Source organism: Anolis sagrei, chromosome 3, assembly GCF_037176765.1.
Source record: "Anolis sagrei isolate rAnoSag1 chromosome 3, rAnoSag1.mat, whole genome shotgun sequence".
Taxonomy (NCBI): domain Eukaryota; kingdom Metazoa; phylum Chordata; class Lepidosauria; order Squamata; family Dactyloidae; genus Anolis; species Anolis sagrei.
The window spans coordinates 217,132,685-217,157,559 of NC_090023.1; the positions used below are offsets into that span (position 1 = coordinate 217,132,685).

Consider the following 24,875-nt stretch of genomic DNA (forward strand, 5'->3'; position numbering starts at 1 on the left):
TAATACCTATAAAGATAATATGGTTAGGTAGCTTTTAGCACAGGAGGTGAGCATGAAGCTTGGTTTCTCTTTGTACTGAAATATGATTGGATCAGTATGTGAATGAGGACAGCCAGTATCCCATTTGTATTCACTGAGGATTAAGTCCGCTGTTTAGAAACTGCAATTTGCAAGACTTACATTGTTCTTGGCCCAGTCCATGTATGACTGAAAGAAACCCAGTACAGAATTCACAAAATTCAAGGTTGCCTAAATGTAAGCAGAGAAGGAGAGGAGGTTAAAGAATCAAACAACCCTTTCCAAATCCCCAAGAGCCTTCAGTGATGGAATTGCATTCCCTACATAAACTTCATGTATGCTTTCAGGAAAGGGAATGGATATGAGGCTATAGTAAAACCAGCAGATTTGAGGGGAAAAGCAAAGTTGTTCCATTTAAGATTGGCCATATGACCCATCTTCACAGTGCTTTTGATATACCACCACCAACATCATAAGAACTACACTGGATCAGACCAAAATCCTAAATTCCATTCACACAGTGGCCAAACAGTTGCCTGTGAGGTTCTTAACTGTACCCTCCATCTACCCTAACATCTGATATATAGTGGCATACTGCCTCTGATATGGGAGATGATGTATAGCTAACCTAATTAGTAACCATTATTATCAAAGACCTTGCTGCATGCCCACAATGTCAGCTCAGGAACCATGCAGGGTGTTGAAAATGAGTCTTAACATGCCATTATGCAGAAAGGGATAAATCCACACTCAGGATGGCCACAGTGTACATCCACCTCCATAACAATAACAGGGTTAATGATCAGAACTTACATTCTTGATGATTTCTCCTGTCTTCTGTTTCATAAATTCTTGAGCTGCTTCTACTTCTGACAATGTAGAATTCACCAAGCCCTGGCAAGATGCAGTATTGTGAATTTCAACGGGCACAACCAATATCAGAGTCTGTCCTCCACAACCATCAATTTCAAAGCAAAATTAGCGAGCTCCCTCTGAAGAACCCTTTATATTTTTTACACCACATATGAGAATACTGGAACCACACTGATACATTAAGATAAAGCTCACTCAGTACGCTACTGGAACACTAAACATGAGGGAGCTTCAAAGGCTAGAATGTAAACATATGTAAATATAAATATATGAAATAATATAAATAAATATTGTATATAAAATATTTTAATAAACATGCATGCATATTTGTGCCATAACGTTAGATTTTAATACCTCATCGCACAGCTGTGAGGTTCTGATTAAGAACCTGTCTATACCTTGGGGAGGGGGGTATTTATATTTATAATATATAATTTCCCAGATCTGTATAGACTCCACATTTGCCCTGTTAGTGCCATACACTTATCTTCTGGGCAAACTCACCTCGATGTGAACTTGCGAGAAACTCCCCTCATTTACTCTTTTGGTGGCCACACAATAGTGGCCGATTTGCTTTTCTAACCTTTTTTTCATACATATGAATATAACTCTGTCAATCTCCCTAGGTCTATTTAAGAACTATGGTACTTCACCCATCTTGGGCTCATGAGAAATCTCTGCCAACTGGCCATGATTAACATGACTTGGTCCTAAAACCTGGGTACTTTGTCCACTGTTTGGTATTTCTCCACCCCTCTAATATCTAGTGGGGTTTCCTTTCAGGAAGCTGTTTGGTTCACAGGTTTCTCCCCCATCCAGTCCTGACTGCTTACCGGAATCTGAGACACAGACTTCTCCAAGCTGCGGATACTGCTATTCAAGATTTGCTGTGGGCAAAGAAAAATAGTTAAGGAAGTCCTTCTCAAAGAAGTCAAGGAGATGAGTTGAGGAAAGGTGGGGCAGAGGGATACCATCTGTAATACACATCTAATCCCGTTTTGTCTGTCAGGTGTTCTGTGATATGGTGGAAACCTTGGCACCTGGATTCATTAAATATTGGACTGGGAGAAGGCAGCAGAGCCTCAAACCCAGCATGATCTTGTTCCCTGTAATGGAGGAAGTAGGGGGAAACTGGGTTAAAGTGTTGAGCTGCCGAACTTTCTAACCGAAAGGTCGCAGGTTCGAATCCAGAGAACAGCATGAGCTCCCGCTGTTAACCCTAGCTTCTGCCAACATAGCAGTTCATAAACATGCAAATGTGAGTAGATCAATAGGTACCACAGTGGTGGGAAGGTAACGGCGCTCCATGCAGTCATGCTAGCCACATGACCTTGGAGGTGTCTACGGAGCCAGCTCTTTGGCTTAGAAATGGAGATGAGCACCAACCCCAAGAGTCGGACGCGAATGGATTTAATGTCAGGGGAAAACCTTTACCTTTACCTAGGGGGAAACTGAGCAGCTTATTGGGATATATAATCAAGAACTAGAATGTAGGAATGTGGGAGAAATGAGGAAGCAAGTAAAACAAAATTTCTGAAAATAAATCTTTTGTTGTTGTTTATTTGTTCAGTCGCTTCCGACTCTTCGTGACCTCATGGACCAGCTCATGCCAGAGCTCCCTGTCAGCCATCACCACCCTCAGATCCTTCAAGGTCAAGGCAGTCACTTCAAGAATAACATCCATCAATCTTGCCCTTAGTTGCCCCCCCTCCTTTTCCCCCAGCATCATTATCTTCTCAAAGCTTTCCTGTCTTCTCATTATGTAGCCAAATAACTTCATCTCTGACTCTAATATCTTTCCCTCCAGTGAGCAGTTGGGCATTATTTCCTGGAGTATGGACTGGTTTGATCTTCTTGTGGTCCAAGGCACTCTCAGAATTTTCCTCCAATACCACAGTTCAAAACCACCTATTTTCCTTCGCTAAGCCTTCCTTATGGTCCAGCTCTCGCATCCTTAAGTTATTACGGGGAATACCATTGCTTTAACTGTGTGGACCTTCATTGCCAGTGTGATGTCTGTACTCTTAACTATTTTATCGAGATTGGTCATTGCTCTCCTCTCAAGAAGTAAACATCTTCTGAATCAAATGGAGGAAATGGAATCTAGGAATTACATGATCTTCAAATGTTGAGTTATTTCTTAAAACCTGTCTAACTGCAAATCAAGGATCAGAGATCACTGTAGGCCATAGTTAACAAGTCTCTTGTTAAACAGTTGCTGACTGGCAAAAGGCAAGGGGCTGAATGGTTATGGTGGTGCCCCACTTTCGGGTTTTCCTGGATTCAGGTCTCCCAAGGACACTTAGAACTTCACTAAACCTTTCTACACAGTCTCCTTTTTTCTTCTCAGTCTCTTTGAACCTCTCCCTTGCACTACCACAATTCCTTCTCAGATATATCCATTCTATCATAGGCTGCACTACACAAGTTCCACACATATGCAGGGACCAGACTCGAACCCACTCAGAAACCATCATTCAAGACATCATCAGGACTGTTCAACTGAAATGAAGATGACAGAAAAAAGCAGTACTCACGATCTCAGGAATAAAATTGTCATTCACCGAAGTCTGGATCTTTCTCACCTCAGCAGCATGATTTTGCAGCTGTGCACTGATGTTTGGACTTCTACTTCCCTGGAGAAGATTGGATAAAGCAACTACTGTCAAAATATATTGCTGAATTGTCTTTTGCTCACACTCCGTCACACAGACACATACAAAACCCTACATTCAGTGAACTTCTGTGCTATAGGCAATCATTTGTGGCTGGGTATGAATGTCTTCCTAGGGTAGATTCTTGGTGGTGGGTCCGTAAGTGACTGTAGATACCTATTCTGGGATCTGCAAGACCTTTTGCAGTGATTATATACGTTTCCAAATGGAAGATGGTCACAACATAGGTTTGCTTGATGCGCCTTCCTCTTGGCACATTTTCCCCTTTCAACTTGTATTCAATCTCTCCTCACACAAACATATACCCAACACAATTCCACTCTTCCCAAGCAGTTATCTTCCGTTTAAAGATTGGCCTCTCTATCTTCATCTTACTGAAGAGTAATACCTTCCTGTTTGTTGAGTGAATTTCCAAGAAGCAAGTCAGCATGAAATTCTTTCTCATCATTAGCTGCCATAAGAAGTGCAGGCAAAATTCCAAATCCTTCTGATCTTACACTCAGTTGTAAGATTTCTCTTCTTCTAAGACTCTCTCCTAGAAGTGGAGCTGTGGGGAAGGAGAACTGAAGGAGAATGAATCCAGGGACTACTCACCAACTGTGTTGCCAGATTGTCTAATTTAGTAGCCAATGCAGACAGATCTTGACTTATCATGCTTTGGTTGAGCTGCACAAGAGAAAAAACACAAAGATCAACTCCTTGGATAAAACAAAAGACATGAAAATGGGTCACGTCTGAAGCAGAAGTACAATGTATTGTAATCTTCCCAACAATGTTTTTCCAAGCTCAGTTCATTCATTTCTCTACAAAACTATGTGTACAATATTCTTCCTTCTTCCAGCTTAGTTATTCTTTCTATTAAGTGATGTGATAGGAAGCAGAAACCCATATTTTTATGCCCTCACAGGCAAAGCTTAGACAAGTAATAATAAAAGGGCCCTTGGCTACTGAATGTGTTCTGACTTTGGAACTCCCTCTCAAAAGTCACTGACTTGTCCTATTTGTTTTTACTCTTTAAGCATTAAGCAAAACCAGTCCCATTTACTTGGGGTTTTACTAGATACATAGGTTTCTTGTACTATTCTGCCCATGACTGGCTGCCTAATTGAAACTTTCACTGCAGTTGCTTACACAGAATGCCATGTATTTATCAAATTGATGGTTTGTTTATTTATTTATTGTATTTGTATACTGTCTTTCTCGGCCTGCAGGCGACTCAATAGGATTGTTGAACTGCTCTGAATGGCAACTATATCAGTAAGATGACATACATGTTACTGTAACATAAACTATTTGTACATATAAAACTCACACACCCCAACAAATCAAAAGTTGTACAACTCAGGTACTCCCCTCAGGCATTGTTGTGCAACTGTGTTCTTATTTTTGTTGCAACTGTGGGGGCCAGGCAAGAGTTTTTGTAGACTTTATAAATATAAATTAATATAAAGTAAACATTTTTCTCCCTAAAGGACCAGGTAACCAACCACCAATATACTCCCAAAACAAGGTTAACCTAGCAAGCCTTCCACTGTCAGCTAATCTCACCTAGATGGCAGATTCCTGGCTGCAGTTACCGGGGGAACACCAATTCATGTCATGCATGAATGAATACAATTTTCTGTGTGAATGAACTCTGTACTAATGTTATAGGGGAGCTCCCAGTTGCACAAGGGGTTAAATTCTTGTGCTGGCAGGATTGCTGACCGAAAAGTCAGCATTTCGAATCTGGGGAGGAGTGTGAGCTCCCATCTCTCAGTTCCAGCTTCCCATGAGAGAAATTTTCCCACAGGATGGTAACACATCCAGGCATCCCCGGGCAACGTGCTTGCAGATGGCCAAATCACTCACACCAGAAGTGACTTGCAGTTTCTCAAGTCACTCCTGACATGAAAAAAAAGGCACATGAGATAGTGACCATTATATTACTATGAAGTAAGTCATAATCCAAGCCATTTTGGAAGGTATACCCATTTTTTCAGACGTTTATGCCACAATTCTGTTTTAGACAGGGCATATTTTACAAATACCCTAGCAACATCCAGACTCAGTGAAGTTCTTGATTTATAAAAACAATCGCCCTTTAACAACAATATCCCTTAATTCCATCTCACTTGTTCCAAAGCATCGGAAAAGTTCATCTTCAGCGGCCCATCCTTTTTGCTCAAATCCTGCATGAGACGCTTCTGCTCATCATTCAAGAAGTTAGTAGAGTCCACACTGACATTTATTTTGTTCAAAGTAGAATCAATTTCATCTGTGTACTACCAGAGTAGCAGGAAGAAAAGAACATAAGGTGAGCAGGTTCAAAGACTTCCAATGCAGGTTTTTCTAGGTTCTCAACCTATGGGTCCCCATATGTTTTGGCTTTCAACTCCCAGAAATCTTAACAGCTGGTAAACTGGCTGGGATTTCTGGGAGTTGTAGGCCGAAAGACCTGGGGACCCACAGGTTGAGAACCACTGCTCTAGGAGATGTGAAGGTATCTCCTATATGAGGATTCAAGCAATACATAGGAGGAGCCCAGAACTCTTATCTGTCCCGATATACCTGTATCTCATATAGGACATACCCTCTCATTTGAGGACACCAGCTAGTTATTCAGGCTCTCTTGTGGTAACCTAGACACTGACCTTGCTAATGTTGAACATCTCATCCAGAGATATTGTTTTATTCAGGTGAAGAGTGCTCCACAAAGGGTCATTGTTTTGGCAGCTCCTGTAACAAGAAAAAGTTAGGTAAGAAACATTGGTTAAGAAACAGCATCAACATCTAAAGATGATATCTGGTATGAGTCTTGCTTTCCCTTGAGATTAATAGATATAAGTTTCCTCACATGCTGTTGATATAGTCCGCTCAACAGTTTGATGAAATGATAACAGAAATCATTAACATACTTGCAATTAAGGTCCTGAAGAAGTGGAGATACTGTGAGTCACAGATATTTGCTTTCATTGAGTCTTTGGAATGACTGGCTAAAGTACTTTACACTGCATATTGGTCACAGAGGATGAGTGGGGAGCAGGGTGAGCTCCCATCTGTCAGATCCAGCTTCCCATATGGGGTCATGAGAGAAGCCTCCCACAAGATGGTAAAACAACTGGGCATCCCCTGGGTAATGTCCTTGCAGACAGCCAATTCTCTCACACCAGAAGCAACTTGCAGTTTCTCAAGTCGCTACTGACACACACACACACACACACACACACACACACAGAGAGAATAATAGAATCATAGAGTTGGAAGAGACCTCATGGGCCATCCAGTCCAACCCCTTGCCAAGAAGCAGGAAAATTGAATTCAAAGCACCCCAACAAATGGCCATCTAGCCTCTTTTTAAAAGCTTCCAAAGAAGGAGCCTCCACCACACTCCGAGGCAGAGAGTTCCACTGCTTAACAGCTCTCACAGTCAGGAAGTTCTTCCTCATATTCAGATGGAATCTCCTTTCTTGTAGTTTGAAGCCATTGTTCCTAGTCTTCAGGGCAGCAGAAAACAAGTTTGCTCCCTCCTCCTGTTATTTCTGCTTGTTTCTATACACAATGTATATCTTTCTCAGTTTATTTGAGATTAAGCTCCCAAGCTTTTAGCTCATGTGTCTCTTACCCTTGAGGGAAGTACAGGGCCAAAGTAACAGCAAGTATCAAGGAGGAAACCAGCCAGCCAACACGGCACTCACTTGTATAGGCTGGAGAGGGTCACATCCGAATTGTCCATGAGATTTGACACATTGAAGTCAGGGAACAAGCCTGGTGTTTCAAGGAACTGAAAAAAAATAAATAGCTGTTGGTGAGATTCCTTCTTTATCTACATAGGGAATCTAATAGTAACTTATAATAGTTTGCTATGCCAGCATAAGTGTTTTCTGGAAAGGTGCAAAACTGCAGCTGGCAGGTAGCACATAAAGCCATTACCAAAACTCAGGTCCCTTCTACACAGTCCTATATCTCAGAATATCAAGGCAGAACATCCCACAATAACTTCTTTGAACTGGATTATCTGAGTCCACACTGCCATATATTGCAGTTCAAAGCAGAAAATGGGGGTTTTCATTCAGCTGTGTGGAAAAGGACAAAGTGTTATCTTGCCTTCACACATCATTGATACTGCACCACCTGCAGCCATTTTACCTCTACAGTCATACATCAATGCATCTATAGCAGCTATAGAGAGTGGAATAGTTACAGTATTCAGCACTATCACAGTCAAAGAACCCTTCCACACAGCCCTATATCCCAGAATATCAAGACAGAAAATTCTACAATATCTGCTTTGACCTGGGTTATTTAAGTCCACAGTGCCATATATTCCAGTTCAAAGCAGAAAATGAGGGATTTTATTCAGCTGTGTGGAAAAGGACAAAGTCTTTAGTATTCCTCCAACTCTAGAGGAACATGCAAGGGGAATATCCAGTTGCCCATTTTAGCACCAAAGTGATGCAATTGACAATAGGTGGAAAAAGAAGTTGCAGTGTGGGCTCTAGGCTGGACTGTAAGACAAAGATGATGATGATGATGATAACAACAACAACACAACTCTGTGGCCCAGATGATTCACTGGAACTTATGTCACAAGTACCACCTGCCAGCAGTAAAGAATTGGTGGGATCATAAACCGCAAAGGCTGTGGAAAATGAACATGCAAAGATACTGTGGGACTTTCGAATCCAGACTGACAAAGTTTTGGAACACAATACACCAGACATCACAATTGTGGAAAAGAAAAAAGTCTGGACTATTGATGTCACCATACCGGGTGACAGTCACATTGAGGAAAAACAACAGGAAAAACTCAGCCGCTATCAAGACCTCAAAATTGAACTGCAAAGGCTCTGACATAAACCAGTACAGGTGGTCCCAGTGGTCATTGGTGCACTGGGTGCCTTGCCAAAAGATCTCAGCTGGCATTTGGAAACAATAAACATCGACAAAATCACGATCTGTCAACTGCAAAAGGCCACCTTACTTGGATCTGTGCGCATCATCCAAAAATACATCACACAGTCCTAGACGCTTGGGAAGTGTCCGACTTGTGATTTGTGATATGAAATCCAGCATATAGATCTCGTTTGCTGTGACATACTGTGTTTTTGTGTCAATAATAATAATAATAATAATAATAATAATAATAATAATACTTTATTTATACTCTGCCACCATCTCCTTGGAGGGACTTGGGGAGGCTAACATAACGCCAAGCCCAAACATATAAATACAATATATGTTACAATATATTACAATATTGCAAAAGTAAAGCAAAAGTACATATAAATAAAGCAAAAGTACATATAAAAGAGACAACAACATCAAATAAAATACTTAATAATGACATAGTAATGAAATGAAAATAACAAAGAAATAATAAAAACAAATGATAACATGCTAGTGGAATTAAAGAGAGATAACCTCCCTTGATCTGTGCTATCACTTCTGTTTCCTCATTCCAACCTATGATAGGGTATAGCTCCAACAATACACCCAGCACCTTACCTCAAGCAGACGACCACTGGCCCAGGGCCGGCACACAAATTCATATGTATTTCCTCCTATTAAAAATGTCAGCAGAACTAGCAGCATCAGCAACCATGCAAATATGAAGCTGAACCCAGCACTCCTGTCAAGCAAAATGAGACACATTCAGAATTCTTAGTGCCCTTCCACACAGCCCTATAACCCAGGATATCAAGGTAGAAAATCCCACAATATCTGACTCCACATTGCCATATATTCCAGTTCAACGCAGAAGATGTGGGATTTTATTCAGCTGTGTGGAAGGGGCCTCAATGAAATGGGAGAGCAAGGAGAATGAGAACAAAAACAAGGAGGGTAAGATGGGAGACCAAAGCCATTTGTAGTTTTGGAATAGAGGTTTGAGGTGTAGGAAAAAAGATGTCTGGCATGGTTTTCATTTGCCTGCTTAGTTGAGGGAAGGAGGAGAAACTAACTGCAGTTTTGGAGGAAGTGGTTTCCTTGGCATTCTTACAAAAGGGAACACGAGATGAAGGAAGAATGTGGCTTCTCTTTGAAGGAAAGGGTGTGTGAGGAGAGAGCCAAAAGGCAGTTTGACAAATAGGTTGTTGTGAGTTTTTCGGGCTGTATGGCCATGTTCCAGAAACATACTCTACTGACGTTTCGCCCACATCTATTGCAGGCATCTCCAGAGATTGTGAGGTCTGTTGGAAACTAGGAAAATGGGGCTTATATATCTGTGGAATGTCCAGGGTGGGAGAAAGAACTCTTGTCTGTTGGAGGTATGTGTGAATGTTTCAATTGGCCATTTAATTGATTAGCATTTAATGACCTAGTAGTTTCAAGGTGTGACTTCTTACTGTCTGGGGGAATCCTTTGTTGGGAGGGTTATTAGCTGGCCCAGATTGTTTCTTGCCTGGAATTCCCCTATTTTTGAGTGTTGTTCTTTGTTTACTGTTATGAGTTTAGTTTGGCAAAGGCTTTCTAAAGAGGCATCCTTAAATTGCGGCTCTCCAGCTGTCTGGGCCTCCAACTTCTAGAAGCCCTAGCCAGCTTGTTCAATGGACAGGAATTATGGGAGTTGGAAGCCCAAACATCTGGAGTTTCAGGATGCCTGTCCTAAAGCCACTGATCTTGGAACCTAATAGGAACAGCCTTCATTAGTAATTGAATAAGAGATCACCAGCAAATACTAGGTGCTGTAGACTATATTTCAGAGGGTCTGGCAAAACCACCTCTCCATTTTCCTTGCCTAAAAAAAATCCTATACAATTATTGGGATTTCCATATGGCAACAGGTGACTTGGCAGGACATATACACATTGGGATCATGGCCTGTTCTGGATGGTGTTGTTCTATTTCTGAAAAAATCAAATCTATAGCTTGGCAGATGCTTTTGGATGTAGCACTGCTCCCAGAATACTAGGTTGCTGTAGTCACCTTTGTCTACTTTCTGTTGGGGAAGGCAATTCTCATCACAGTGCTTCGTACATTAGTTACCTCTAGAGGAGATTACTGTAACATACACTATATAGGACTGGCTTTGAAAAGTGTTCACAAGCCACAGCTAGTACAAAATGCAGCAGCCAGACTGACATCAAGGATGCATTTTAGAGACCATATAACAACAGTCCTGCAAGAACTGCACTGTTTCCAATTTGCTTCCAAGCTGATGTCAGGATAATTGGTATTGACTTACAAAGCCTGAAACAACATTAGGCCAAGATATCTAAAATACTGCCTTGGCCTCTTCTATGCTGCCATATAAAATCCAGATTATCTGCTTTGAATGGATTATATGGCATTGTAGACTCATCTAAACCAGTTCAAAGCAAATAGTGTGGATTATCAGCTTTGATCATATAAATTTTATGGCAATGTAGAAAGGATCATACTCAAAGACGTTAGGACCATTCTATACTGCTATATAAAATCCAGATTATCTGTTTTGAACTGGATTACATGGCAGTCTAAACTCATACAATCCAGTTCAAAGCAAATAATGTGGATTATCTTCACTGATAATCTGGATTATATGGCAGTATAGAAGGGGCCTCAGTCTTCCAGCATGACTCAATGTTTGGAAATTCTTTCTATAAATACCTAAGTCCTCTAGCATCACTAGAGAAAACCGATCATATACTTACATTGGAGAACCATTCCTTCTAAGGCCCCTTGCACAATGCCATGTAATTCAGATTATCAAAGCAGATAATCCAGGTTATCTGCTTTGAACTGGATTATCTGAGTTTACACTGCCATATAATCCAGTTCAAAGCAGATAATTTGGATTTTATATGTCCACGTAGAAGGGGCATTAGTCTGGCCCCATTTTTTTTAAACCTCCAATCATAACAGTGCTGTCCCACATAGAATTCAGTGTTCGAAACTGCTATTTGTACTGCTACAAACTTGGATTCAAGGATTGTTTTAAGGATCATTTAGAAAATTTGAAACATTTCTTAATGTGCTTTAAAAATATTTATATCTTTGTATTGTGCTAACTGGTTTTTGTTTGTTCATCACCTTGGGAGGCAATATAAAAACATTTAAAATAAAATAAATAAATAAATTCGTAAAGACACAAACTCTTGTTTGTTTGTCCATCATCAGAAAGAGGACCAGGGGCCCTTCCACACAGCCCTATATCCCAGAACATTAAGACAGAAAATCCTACAGTATCGGATTTGAACTCGGTTATCTGAGTCCACACTCACATAATATGGGATTTTCTGCCTTGATATTCTGGGATATAGGGTTGTGTGGAAGGGCCGCAGGAGAGAGGGGGATTGGTAAATGCTATAACTTTTGAGATGGAGAAAAGGGGCTCTTACGCCATAAGAAAAAGTCCGCCAGAGTTGGAGGGGCAGCTCCGTTGAATAGGCATCTCCCGTGGGTCTAGTCCAAGAGCCCCAAACAATAAACCCAAGACATTGAGTACAATTATCAGAAGCACCAAGCAACAGAGGATAACACCAACAATCCACCTGAAATGAGAGAAATTAGACCAGTCAGGTGTAATCATGTAATAGAGGTCGACAACTAAGGAAAAGAAAGGGTCAAAATTAACATAATCCCCAAGTAGATAATGGACCAGATCTCTATTAAAACAGGAACAACAGAGCTATGTTCTGCTGCCATGTGGAAAAGGCATAATGAAAACATTGGCAGGAAGAAACACTCTCAAAACATGTGTCACTATTCAAGCCCTGCATACATGACCAAAAAGTAATCCCAAGGCTGGGGGAGAGATGTCTCATGTGGGGACAAAACAAATTAGAAGGAATACAAGAATTAAATATTTGTAGAATGTATATGATTTCTCATCAAGACATCAGTGTACAATGAAAATATCGATGGTCTTCAAATCTGATACTCTTCAGCTCCCACATGCTCTCCATACCTGCCATCCTGAAAATATTATAGCTTATAGTCAGAAGTGACAGATTCCAGATAACTCAAATTGTTATTTTATGGGTCTACCATGGCTTGATTAAACCATGGGATGTGGCAGCCTATAATACTCAAAGCAGATTTTGATTCCTACCTGTAGTAATCGTACTTGGTAACCTCAGGCTCATAGGTTCTTGCCTCCTGGAGGAACTCATTTATCTTGCCAGAAATATTCTTCACAAAGTTCAATATGGAGAAGTTAGCACGCATATGATGAATCTGATCTTTAACGTGACGTAACGTCTTCTGTGCATCTGCAAGGGTCAGCGAAGACATAGCTCAATATACCAGTACATAGCACAAGGCACACTTCACCTCTTCATGGTCCTTAAAGTCCAACAGCCTAAGACCAATCTCACCTTCTTACATCTCAACAGAGCTGTCAGTCAGTCAGTTCTTCTTTCATTTGAAGGGCACTCGTTCTGCCACACAAGAGTTAATTTCCAGCTGGGATGGAAATCAAGCAGCTCTACACAGCCAATAGTTACGAGCATTGAAAGTTGCAGCCCACTATTATTTTAAGCAAGAGTGGGCAAATGTGATAGAAGTGGCTCCCCACCCCCACCCCACAAACCCACTCAGTAGAGCAGTGGTTCCCAACCTGTGGCCCACAGACCACCAATGGTCACAATATCCGCACCCATTCCTTAGGGGACAACATTGGAATTATTTGAGGACAAAAATAAATTGTAAAGCTCTAGAGACTATGTGTAGCTCTGAAGCTGTATTTTCTCTACCTATGAGTTAAGGATACCACTACCACTCAGAATAAACAATACTATTCATTTGGCTCCACTTAGTTTGCAGCCACACCATGTAATAGCAGTTTGGCACCACATTAACTGACATGGCTCAGTGCTATGGAATTCTCTGATTTGTGAGATATTTACCTTTCTCTGTGAGAACACTCTAGTGCCACACAAACTACAAATCCCAGGATTCTACAAAATGGAGACATGGCAGTTAAAGTGGTATCAACCAGATCTAATTCTGCAATGTGGATGGTCTCTTAAAGGCAGCGTACACATGGTGAACGTATCTCTATTTCATTCCATGCAAGCACAACAGGTAGCTGACTACTGGCTTCATGACAGGAAATTGCACAATGCATGAAGAAACCGTGGATGTGTGCATTGGAGAAACTGGAGGGTGTGAAATCCAGTTTGTACATACTATTTATAGACATTCAAATAGTTAATGAAAAGAATTACAGTGCTGTTCTTGAAGGCTTTCATGGCCAAAATCACTGGGCTGGTATGAGTTTTCCGGGCTGTATGGCCATGTTCCAGAAGCATTATGGGCAAAAGATCAGGAAAGAATGCTTCTGGAACATGGCCATACAGTCCGGAAAACTCACAGCAACCCAATTCCAGTACTGTTGAAAACAGTTGTATGAACAGTTAAGGTAACAGGATACCTTTCATGTATTAATCTGAACTAATTAAATTAATTCTGCAACTAACTGTGATGCAGCAGGAAACTTTTCATACTACACAAATGCAATGCTATGATTTCACTTTAAGTATCATGGCTGTGTCCTATAGGATCCTGGGATTTGGAGTTTGCTGTAATGCTAGAACTCTCTGGCTGAGGAGTCTAAATGCTCCTCCCTAAAATGCAAATCCCAGGATTCCATTAGATATTACCATGGCAGCTAATGTGCAATCATAGCACTATAACTACAAAGTGTGAAAAGGTCCCAAGTCACTAGTCTTTTCTCCACTACCTGAAATGAGGAATATACAATAGTGATTCTTACCAGACACTACTGGTTGTGTTTCGTTAGAGACTTTTTCTGGAATATTCTCAAGGGTTTTTCGTGCCTGCCAATATAAACATCCGAGATAAAAACAGGCAGTGATCAAGGCACAGACAAACAAAGCAGAAGTCTCAAAATCACATATGTTATAATACGCAATCAATCTGCTCAATAAAGAGAAAGCCCTAAGAATAATCCTGCACTGTTTCCAAAAGACAAACAGTCTACCCACGTCTTACCCACAGGATGGGACACATGCATTAAGAAAGGATGCAAAATCTCAAACACTATGGCTGAATCTGACCTTTTTAGAATCCCAGTCTTTCCTCCTGTACTTCTCAAACAGCCATATCCCTTTCCTATGACACCCTCAAGTCATTGCTTCCAGTTTTTATATAGCCTTTTCTACCTTTCATTCTAAAAGGTTAAAATATCCTCCATAAGAATTAGCTATTGAAAATAAAAACTTTCCAATGTATCGTACTAGCATTGTACCAGTCCCTTCATTGATTTTCATTCTTACCTATCCACTCACCCCAAGCAAGCACATTTCTTTTCTTTCTTTTTTTAATAGTCTTTATTGAAATTTTTGGTTTACAATTAAAAGAAAGAAAATAAATAAAAAGAAAAAAGAAAAAGAAAAGTGTAAAGTAAATAGGTCTGTGTCTAAAAAAGTGTGATAAGTCTACCAACAGTAAGAAAAACAGATACACACACACACACATACATACATACAGAAAGAGAGAGAAGATAAGTTATATATCTAAAATTAAAAGATAGAGATAGAAAGACATGGAAGTTATTTTTGACTTCCTGGTATCTTCTAGAGGTCCATTTCTTTTCTTTCTTTCTTTTTCTTGCTTTTTGTTTCTTCCCCTCTCCCCTTAATCTCTTGCTTTATCTGTATAATTCTTTTTTTGCTAATTCAAGATCCTCTTGTTTCTTTCTTTGAAGTATTCAATAACTTAGTCTGTGGTTTTCTGCTACTCTGGTCCTAGCCAGACTATCCTAGCACACTGCCACTTGTAGAGGATCCTCAGAAAGCGTGGCTTTGCATGGATTACTTGGAGACTAGCGGGGTAGGAATAAACAGGTGAGGGATCTTACCTCCTTAAGCGTGACACCAGGATCTGAGCGTGTCAGATTGGCTATCAGTTCCAGTGGGACGCTAACATCAAGGGACTGTGGGAACAAATGACAGGGCATCTGTCTGTATCAAATTAAGCCATGGAAAATTCAGTGTGCTTGTAGTTTAGAAGATAGTAAGAATGATGGGGATGTCATTTGCCTTAATTTCAGCTAAGCATTTGATGAAATGTCCCATGATATCTTGATTAACAAATTCCCAGCCCAACAAAAAAAAATGATGTTTTTGTTATTAGGCCTGTTCCTAGGATTATTTGGGGGCACTGATTCAGAAGATTGCATTGGGTAGACCACATTAGCTCTAGTTTCTTAGATATGACGATCATGGTTTTCTATGGGCGAGCAGATATATGGCATAGGTTCTGTATCTCAAAAACTAGAGCTAATAAGGGGGAACTGGTGCCATTTTTTTAATCAACAGGTCAATTAAACCCAGAATCAAGTGTAACATTTGAGGCACCAAAATGTGTGTTGGCCAGTTGAACTTCAAACCGAAGAGATGTCCTGAGTGGAGTGCCACAGGGATCTGTCTTAGGGACATCAATCTTCAATATTTTTATCAATTATTTAGATTATGGGTTAGACGAGAGAATCTTTATCAAATCTGAAGATGATACACACATATGAGGAACAGCTAACACACTGGGCAACAGGAATAGAATTCAAAAGCATCTAGACCAGGTGGTAAACTGGCTGGGATTTCTAGGAATTGTAGGCCAAAACACCTGGGGACCCACAGGTTGAGAACCACTGATCTAAATAACTGGGCTAAAATTAATAAAACAAAATTCAATAGAGACCTAATAGTTTTAAGTTACAAGGTGGTAGTTTTCAATTGAACAATAGGGGGGAAATCCATTGTAATAAGAGTGACTTAGGATGGGACCACTTATCTACGGAATGGTGGGGCCTCCTTCCCTGGACATCTTCAAAAAGGGGTTGGATTTTTACCTACTGATGATGCTCTAGCTGGATTTCCTGCATTGAGTTGGGAGTCAGATTTGACAACCAATTCTATGATGTCATATTAGGGTAGAACTTTCTCCTCAATTGAGTTACAGCCGGACACATTGTGGTTGCATATATCTCACCAGTCTCACCCAACTGCTGCAACCCCTTGTGTTCTTAAGTGTTTATTTATTAACCACACTTCTGTTACTTCCCAATCATCTGGGCAGTTTTAGAAAATGACCCTTGTTCTCATGTTCTCTAATAATCCACCATGTCTTACAAAACAGCCCTCTGCCTTACCCCGGTCAGATTTGCCCCAGGCTTCAGGTCTTTCACAGAGACATTCTGGCAAGGATTGCCACAACTGTCCAAAGTTCTGTTGATATCATCCCTCAAAATGGTCAGGTTCTGGTCCAGTTCTTTCTGCAGTATCTGCAAGCGACTGCTTGTGTGGTTGACCTTCTCGAGTTCCTGTTCCACAGTGGCAATCACTGCAAGAAACAGTGGAGAAATTATGGGCCATTGTAAAGAGGAAAATACTCCTTTATGTCACTGTTAGATGCACAAAGGTAGAAGATTTGATGATTAGTTAGGATTGTTTATGTAAAGAAGGGTATCCATTTAAGTGCTAGGGAGGAAAGTCTAAATTGTGTACGTGTGTGTAACTACTACGAGGAAGATCTGAAGTCAATTTTTCAATATTTTTGTTTCTTTTTCTTTATTTTCTATAACCTTTATTGTATTCTTTAAAACTACAAACTAAACTACCCTTTAAATATATGAAACACTGCTAAAGAGATCCAAATAAACAGTTGGCTTGCAACTACCCAACACTTTACTTGGGCTCTGGAAGTAAAATATAGCATTTATTTTTTTTTGAAGTACTCATAAGGTGAAGCCAAAAATGTCATTAAACTTCTTCAAGGTTCTATCCCCCCAAAAATTGTAGGTTTCTCTCATGATTACCTTTCTCTGGGCTTTCTTTGCACAGGGATCTGAAAACCTGGATTTCCAGTGAGCATTTGGGAATCACTAGTCCCTAGTGATGTAGGCCCAGCCCCCAGGTTGCCAGACAGTACTCTGTTCTACACCTATCCACTTCCCTGGCCCTATGTACGCACTTTGCACTATCCCTTGCCCAGCCCTTTTTTTAGCTTGGTTGTTTTAGTTATCTTGCTCATTGGTTTTTGTTGAACCTGATCTGACAGAGCTTTGATGCAATCTGTTTTATACTTTTTAATGTTTAGTGTGTTTATTTTGGTTGTTTTTTTATGCTTTTATTTTAATGTATGTTGTTTTAGAGATTGTTTTTGCTTTTATGTCTTGTGGACATTCTGTCCCATGTGTAAGCTGCCCCGTGTCCCTTCAGGGAGATGGTGGCAGGATATAAAAATAAAGTTGTTGTTGTTGTTGTTGTTGTTCCTCTTCTTGTTGTTGTTCTCCTCCTGATCCTATGACTGTTGTCTGATTCTGTACCACAAAAATATGTGCACAATTTCTATGATTCAACCTCATTACCATTTTTACAACCTGCTCTCCTTGCAGTACCTTTGAGAAGACTGTCAGCTTTATCCAGTGCTTTATTTGCTTGTCCTCCAAGCTGAGTCTGAATCCTCTCCCCTAGAGTGGTCCCAATGTCTGCAGAGAAAGAAGACTATCAAATAAGATAATCCATCAAAATATTTTTCCACTTTTCTGAATCTCAGAACTAAATTTTGTAGGTGTAAGACTTAAACCAAATCGACTTAATCCGTGTAAGATATAAGGGTGGCCTAGAGCCTGCTAGAAGTGAGGTGATGATAAGGCTATTTGGAAGTCTTTCCTTCATGGGATCAGCAGAAGTCAAAGTCAACTTGATCACAGTTAACCACAACAAAATTAATAATGTAGTGCTCTCAGTTCATACAAATTTCAACAGTAGGATCCAGACTAAGCAAAAGTCTCATGAATGACTCAGGTGGCAAAGGTGTATGAAACACATTGTCCTGTCTATAAATCCAGTTGAGATCTAGGGTCTAGATTTCAAAGTATCCTTGATAGCTATTAACACACTCTGATTCTTTCATTTCTACCTGATTCTCCATAGTTATATACCATGAAGACAGGAATTTCAACCACAAATCTCAGGTAGAGTTCCATGTTTTCACCTCACTCTTCTTAAATGTTTCTATCCAACTTTGTTAGTTACCTCACTTCATTTGATCTCACCGCACTATGCATGCCTACACTCACTAATTGCTCCTCAGCTTTTTTTCAGATGTCCTACAACTACTCTCTTCCCAAATCACTCAGAGCTGAATCAATTTTGTTCTTCTCTCATACATTTCCTTTAGGCCAGACATCTGTATTTGCAACCTATTGTAAGTAAAGCTACTTTATATGTTTTACTAAAAATAAAAAGTTTTTTTTGTCTTTTAGACTCTGTTTGTAGAGCTGGAACTGATTGATTTTCAGTTTCTGCCTTGCTAGTGTAATTGTTCTGCTAGAGATCCATTATTATTATTATTATTATTATTATTATTATTATTATTATTACATATATTTCTTTCCCGCCCTTCTCCCCACAAGGGGGACTCAGAGCGGCCTCAGATAAGCATCAGAAGATGCTAGCAACATAAATACCATAAAAATTACAATTAACAATAAAACCATTTAAAAACATTATACAACATCACCAGCAAATTTAACAATAAATTAACATGCCAGTAAAACCAGAAAACCAAGCCGGGAGAATCCATGTCGCAAAACCCAAAATTCCTTTTCCTATTGCCGCTGGCCTCTAATCAAACCCCTGGCCCCAGAGCCAGGTCTTCAGTTGTCTTCTAAAAGACAGGAGGAAGGTGGCCAACCTGATGTCCTTAGGGAGAGAGTTCCACAGACAGGGGGTCACTGCCGAGAAGGCCCTGTCTCTTGTCCCCACCAACCGCGTTTGTGAGAGTGGTGGGATCGAGAGCAGGGCCTCTCCTGACAATCTTAAGCTTTGTGATGGTTCATAGTAGGAGATACATTCAGACAGGTAATCTGGGCCAGAACCATTCATGGCGTTAAAGGTTAAAACCAGCACTTTGAATTGTGCTCAGAAGCTGATCGACAGCCAGTGGAGCTGGCACAACAAAGGAGTGGTACGCTCCCTGTACGCCGCTCTGGTTAACAACCTGGCTGCCGACCGTTGGACTAATTAAAGCTTCCGAGAAATTTTCAAAGGCAGCCCCATATAGAGTGCGTTGCAGTAGTCTATTCGGGATGTAACCAGAGCGTGGACCACCGTGGCCAAGTCAAACTTCCCAAGGAACAGGCACAGCTGGCGCACAAGTTTTAATTGTGCAAAAGCTCTCCCAGCCAATGCTGAGACCTGGAGTTCCAGGCTCAGCGATGAGTCCAGGATCACTCCCAAACTGTGAACATGTGTCTTCAGGGGGAGTGTAACCCCATCTAACACAGGTTGTAACCCTATCCCCTCTTCGGCCTTTCAACTGACCAGGAGTACCTCTGTTTTGTCTGGATTAAGTTTCAATCTGTTCGCCCTCATCCAGGACAACACAGCAGCCAAACACCGGTTCAGGACCTACACAGCCTCCTTGGTAACAGGTGGAAAGGAATGATAGAGCTGAACATCATCTGCGTACAGATGACATCTGACCCCAAAACTCCAGATGATCTCTCTCAGCAGCTTCATGTAAATGTTAAACAACATGGGGGACAGTATATATATTATCTCTCTCAATTCTCAAGTTTAGCCAGTTTCCATCACATATGCATACGCAACATATGCACACATATACATGTCCACATACTATCTTCAAGAATGTAACACAAACTCACTTAGCAAGCTGTAATTTGTGTGATTCAATGGCACTGAGCTAATATCGATAATTTCATCAACCTCCTGTGGAAAACAAAGAAAACAATGAAATCTATTCATGTCTTCATAGAGACTGATAACAATCATAGCCCAGCATCTGCATGTAGTTATGGTGATGGATATTAAATCGTAAGCAATATAGAATGTTACCAACAATACAATTTGAACACAGAATAGTAAAATCGATTTACTGGTCTTAATGGATGCACACCATACCTTTCGCTGTCACACTGGTTATTTTTACATGAATCCTATTGAGAAAGGAACCTCAGAATTACAACGCTGGACCACTTAATTCAACCAACTGAAATTCTGCACACATATAATAGAAAATCAGCCCCATCATCCATAGGATTTTGTAAACATGTTTAATTTAAAAATGTAAAGAAATGTTTGGAACACTAGGCAACATTGATTCAAAAACACGCCATTTATCTATTGAAGGCAAACCTTGAATTCACACACATTCCTTACAGTTCCTCAAAAACAGGTTTAAAAATCTTAATGAATGCAGTCTGTTTGTGGAGTTTGCCCATTTCATGGAGAAGAGTGAAAAGCTCACTGTCCACTTTCAGAAGATTAGTATGTCACAATGTATTGTCTAAAGCACTTAGTGCTTCACATACAAGGAGAAGGGCTACAAAAACAATATTGTTGCAAAAATAATCCAGCTCAGCTTCATTGTTGTGATTTTCTTCTACATAAACAATGAAGCATTTTTTTTCTTCCTAGAATTATAGCAATCACATGATACTTTCTGCTGCTATTAAAAATATGTACTCAGGATTCATTAAGATAACATCAGGGGGTGTAGTCGTTTTAGCTATGAATAGGTTTTTCACTGGTTTAAGGGTTTTAACTGTTTATTTTTAATACTATACGTATTTAATTCCATTTAAATTTTTGTATATTTTTAGTTTTTAATTGTATTGTATTATTTTATTGTGAGCCATTTTAGTCTCTCTTTAGAGAGAAAAAGCAGGATATACTACTACTACTACTACTACTACTACTACTACTAATAATAATAATAATAATAGCTGACACAATATGAGGATTTAAAGATCAAACTGCAAAGACTCTGGCAGAAGTCAGTCAAGGCGGTCCCAGTGGTGATCGGTACACTGGGTGCAGTGCCTAAAGACCTTGGCCTGCACTTAAACACATTCGGCGCTGACAAAATTACCATCTGTCAGCTGCAAAAGGCCACCTTACTGGGATCTGCACACATTATTCGCCGATACATCACATAGTCCTAGACACTTGGGAAGTGTCTGACGTGTGATCCAATACAACAACCAGCAGAGTGATCTTGTTTGCTGTGTACTAATCTTGTTGTGTTTCTAATAATGATGATGATAATGTCACAACTTAGAAACAAATCAACATGAAATAAAGAAAAAACTTATAGAAATACAGGAAAGGGACACATGAAAATACACCTCAGCTTAGAACTATGAATAATATTAATGTATTCCTATCAAAAGCAATGCTGATAGATGTGTTGTCGAAGGCCTTCATGACTGGAATCACTGGGTTGCTGTGCGTTTTCTGGGTTTCCAACAACTTTTGAGAATGCCTGCCATAGATGTGGGTGAAAAGTCTGGAGAGAATGGTTCTGAATCATGGCCATACAGCCCAGATAACTCACAGAAACGCAATGCTGATAGACTTTTATAAGCTAGCTGGTGTTGCCTACGCTGATGTGTGATGAAAAGTTGCTGCCAATTGTGAGAGAAGTAAGGTTGAACACCGTAAAAGCTATCCATTGTATGGCTTTCGGCCTCTTCCCAGTAGACTTTAATCAAGGAAAAGTTTCATGAGAACCACGACTCCTCTTAATGTTCCTCTAGCAACAGTAAAAATATCCCCGTGGGCAGAAAAATCAGGCAATTCCAACTGGATGGCCCCCTATGAGGGTCTTCTTCCAGGGGTAAACCAAGAATGGGCAACTTGGAAGTCCCTGAACAGACTCAGAAGTGGAGTGGGCAGATCAAAAGATAATCAAGCTAAATGGCACTATCTAGAAGAATTCTCCACCTTGTGCGACAGTGGAGCAGAACAAACAACACCGCATCTGTATGCTTGCCCACAATGCCCTGCCTCATGCACAAAGGAAGAACTGTTTAAAGCTACAGACAATGCGGTCGCTATTGCCTATTTTTGGTCTAAAATTATTTAGCTGCTTGTGCTCCCTTTATTTTATCAGTTTATTTATTTATTTATTTATTTATGCAATGCTTTTGACACGAAATAAATAAATTCCTATGAACATTCACCTTGTACTCATTCCCTTCCTCTGTATGACACAAAATCCATGGGCCTCTCTCCATGTTGTGAATTATTTTGATTAGTTTCTAGTCCATATTTTAATAGAGCCCTGCTTTGACTTGCCAAATGGCAATGGTTCAATACTTTCTCATAGGAATACAGGAAGCCTTATGCCAACTCAGAATATAGGTATTCAGCTAGCTCAGTATTTTAATTCAGCATTTCTCCAGGTTTCAGGTAGGACTATTTCCCAGTCCTATCTGGTTAGTATTGAACCTTCCATCCAAGTATTATTAACCCAGCCTGAACTTGCTTAGTTTCCAAAATGAGACAAGGCATCATCTTACCAGTAGGGATCAAACAATACAAGAGTACTTGTCCATAAGAAATGGAAATAAATAGATTAGAGAATCATAGCAAAATGGATAAACCCTTCACAGGAGAGCAGAGCAAGGTAGATCATGGCTGAAGTAGGAAACAAGCAGAGTCAGTTAGACAAATACCTGAAAAGATGGGCAGAGGGTAGGAGGTCCTGTATGCAGGGTGGGACATGGCAAAAGACATCCTACTTGGGGAAAGTAAGCAGTAGCAGAGCCTAAATACCTGAGGAATAGAATTCAGGTAGAGATTCAGGTTGTCCACCGTACTGTTCAAATTGTCCACTCCTTTGCCTACAGTCTGGGATATGCGCTGGTTGGTGATGTATGCACAGATGTCTCCAGCCCTGCGACGAAGAAGGAAAGCAGAAGGAGCATAATTCAGGAAGGAAGGCAACTTTTGGTAGTAAAACTGATTTTCCTTTCCCTTCAAGGTGCCAGGTTAAGAGGCTCGTACAATTGATCAAAATACAAGAATAATCAACATTCTAATGTTATAATTTGTTATATATACATTTTACAATTTTAACATTACTTTTGGTGATTTTACAATACTGTTTTTTTTAAAATATATCATCTTGAGACCCATTTGGGGAGAAAGGCAATACAAATAGCATTGAATCGCATTTTATGAGTCTAAAATAACCATATGATGCAATTTAAACTGCATTATATGGCAATGTAGATGGAGCCTCTGTTAACTGTGAGGAAAATTCTAGATTGTCAAGGTGTACTATCAGGTATTTCCTTACTGTCATAATAAAGACTAGCTATAATTATGTAGGGTCCCTTGGTGGTGCAGAGGGTTAAACTGCTGAGCTGCTGAACTTGCTGACCGAAAGATTGGTAGTTCAAATCCGGGGAGTAGGGTGAGCTCCCGCTAGTAGCCCCAACTTCTGCCAACCTAGCAGTTCGAAAACATGCAAATGTGAGTAGATCAATAGATACAACTTCTGCAGGAAGGTAATGGTGCTCCATGCAGTCATGCCAGCCACTTGACCTTGGAGGCATCTACAGACAATGGCGGCTCTTTGGCTTAGATATGGAGATGAGCACCAACCTCTGGGGTCGGACACAACTAGACTTAATGTCTAGTTGTGTCCGACCTTTACTATAATTACGTAGAGGTTTAAATATAGTCTGTTCTTTATTTGCTATGGTGTGTGGACTACATCAATTAAATGTTACAAGGAGAAAGATTTGGAGACAGTTTTTGGCTGTAACAAGTCACCCCATGCTGCCTCCCTCCCATATTCTGCATAATACTCACAGAATAATTATAGTGACAGCCAGCACAGACACAAATAATGACCGCCTCCTGCAGTCAATATGTTTGGTTTGCTTCTGGTACAGGTACCCCCCACAACGTCCACAGCAGCGGCAGCAGCAGAAGAAGAGTCCCACTAGGGGAACAAGGATGATGAACAGAATCCCAATGGCAGCACAAACCAGGAATCCAGTCTCATACTGAAGCAACTATAAAATGGGAGAGAATAAAGAGCAGGCAGAGAAGTGAATTGCTGTTACAATCCACAGACACTGAAAATACCTGCCTATACAAAAACACAAACTGTAGTCTCAGACAATACAGCTGATACTAGAATTGATATATTACACTGACTGTGGTTTTTAAAAAATCTGGGTCTATTAGAATAATTTCTTGCTTGCCTGTTGGACACCAAGCTTTATCATTTGGGAGTCCAGGGTAAAATACCTTCATAGCTACATTCATGGTATGGACCAGGCTATCAAATCACTGGGATATATTGTGTGATTGGTGTCATGTGAAGCTCAGCTTGTTTGGGGATTTCAACAGCTTTCGTTTGTGCATAATAAATCCAGTTGACTCATGTATCATTAGAAGACCGGTACTTCCTATAAGTGATGTCATCCTTACAATTAAATATAATTGTGGTGGCACAACAGGTTAACTCGTTGGACTGTTGAATCTGATGACCTAAAGGTTGACAGTTCAAAGCCACGAGTCGGGGTTAGCTCCCACTGTTAGTCCTAACTCCTGTCAA

At 40.3% G+C, this 24,875-nt stretch overlaps 1 protein-coding gene across 3 annotated transcripts in view; it reads right to left on the bottom strand.

Moving 5' to 3' along the window:
* Positions 1-24,875, bottom strand: part of LOC132770875 (prominin-1-A-like) — a 53,919-nt gene that overhangs the window by 4,428 nt on the left and 24,616 nt on the right. For all 3 annotated transcript variants that reach the window (XM_060768245.2, XM_067465866.1, XM_067465865.1), the window contains 18 exons: positions 24,122-24,327; positions 23,078-23,198; positions 20,164-20,227; positions 17,890-17,979; positions 16,642-16,832; positions 15,352-15,426; positions 14,245-14,308; positions 12,580-12,739; positions 11,867-12,019; positions 9,054-9,177; positions 7,244-7,329; positions 6,200-6,284; positions 5,681-5,830; positions 4,161-4,232; positions 3,429-3,527; positions 1,725-1,778; positions 832-912; positions 181-249 (listed from right to left, as the gene is read on the bottom strand). In XM_060768245.2, the coding sequence (XP_060624228.2) occupies positions 181-249; positions 832-912; positions 1,725-1,778; positions 3,429-3,527; positions 4,161-4,232; positions 5,681-5,830; positions 6,200-6,284; positions 7,244-7,329; positions 9,054-9,177; positions 11,867-12,019; positions 12,580-12,739; positions 14,245-14,308; positions 15,352-15,426; positions 16,642-16,832; positions 17,890-17,979; positions 20,164-20,227; positions 23,078-23,198; positions 24,122-24,327 (1,944 nt within the window). The remainder of the gene's footprint in view (positions 1-180; positions 250-831; positions 913-1,724; positions 1,779-3,428; positions 3,528-4,160; positions 4,233-5,680; positions 5,831-6,199; positions 6,285-7,243; positions 7,330-9,053; positions 9,178-11,866; positions 12,020-12,579; positions 12,740-14,244; positions 14,309-15,351; positions 15,427-16,641; positions 16,833-17,889; positions 17,980-20,163; positions 20,228-23,077; positions 23,199-24,121; positions 24,328-24,875) is intronic.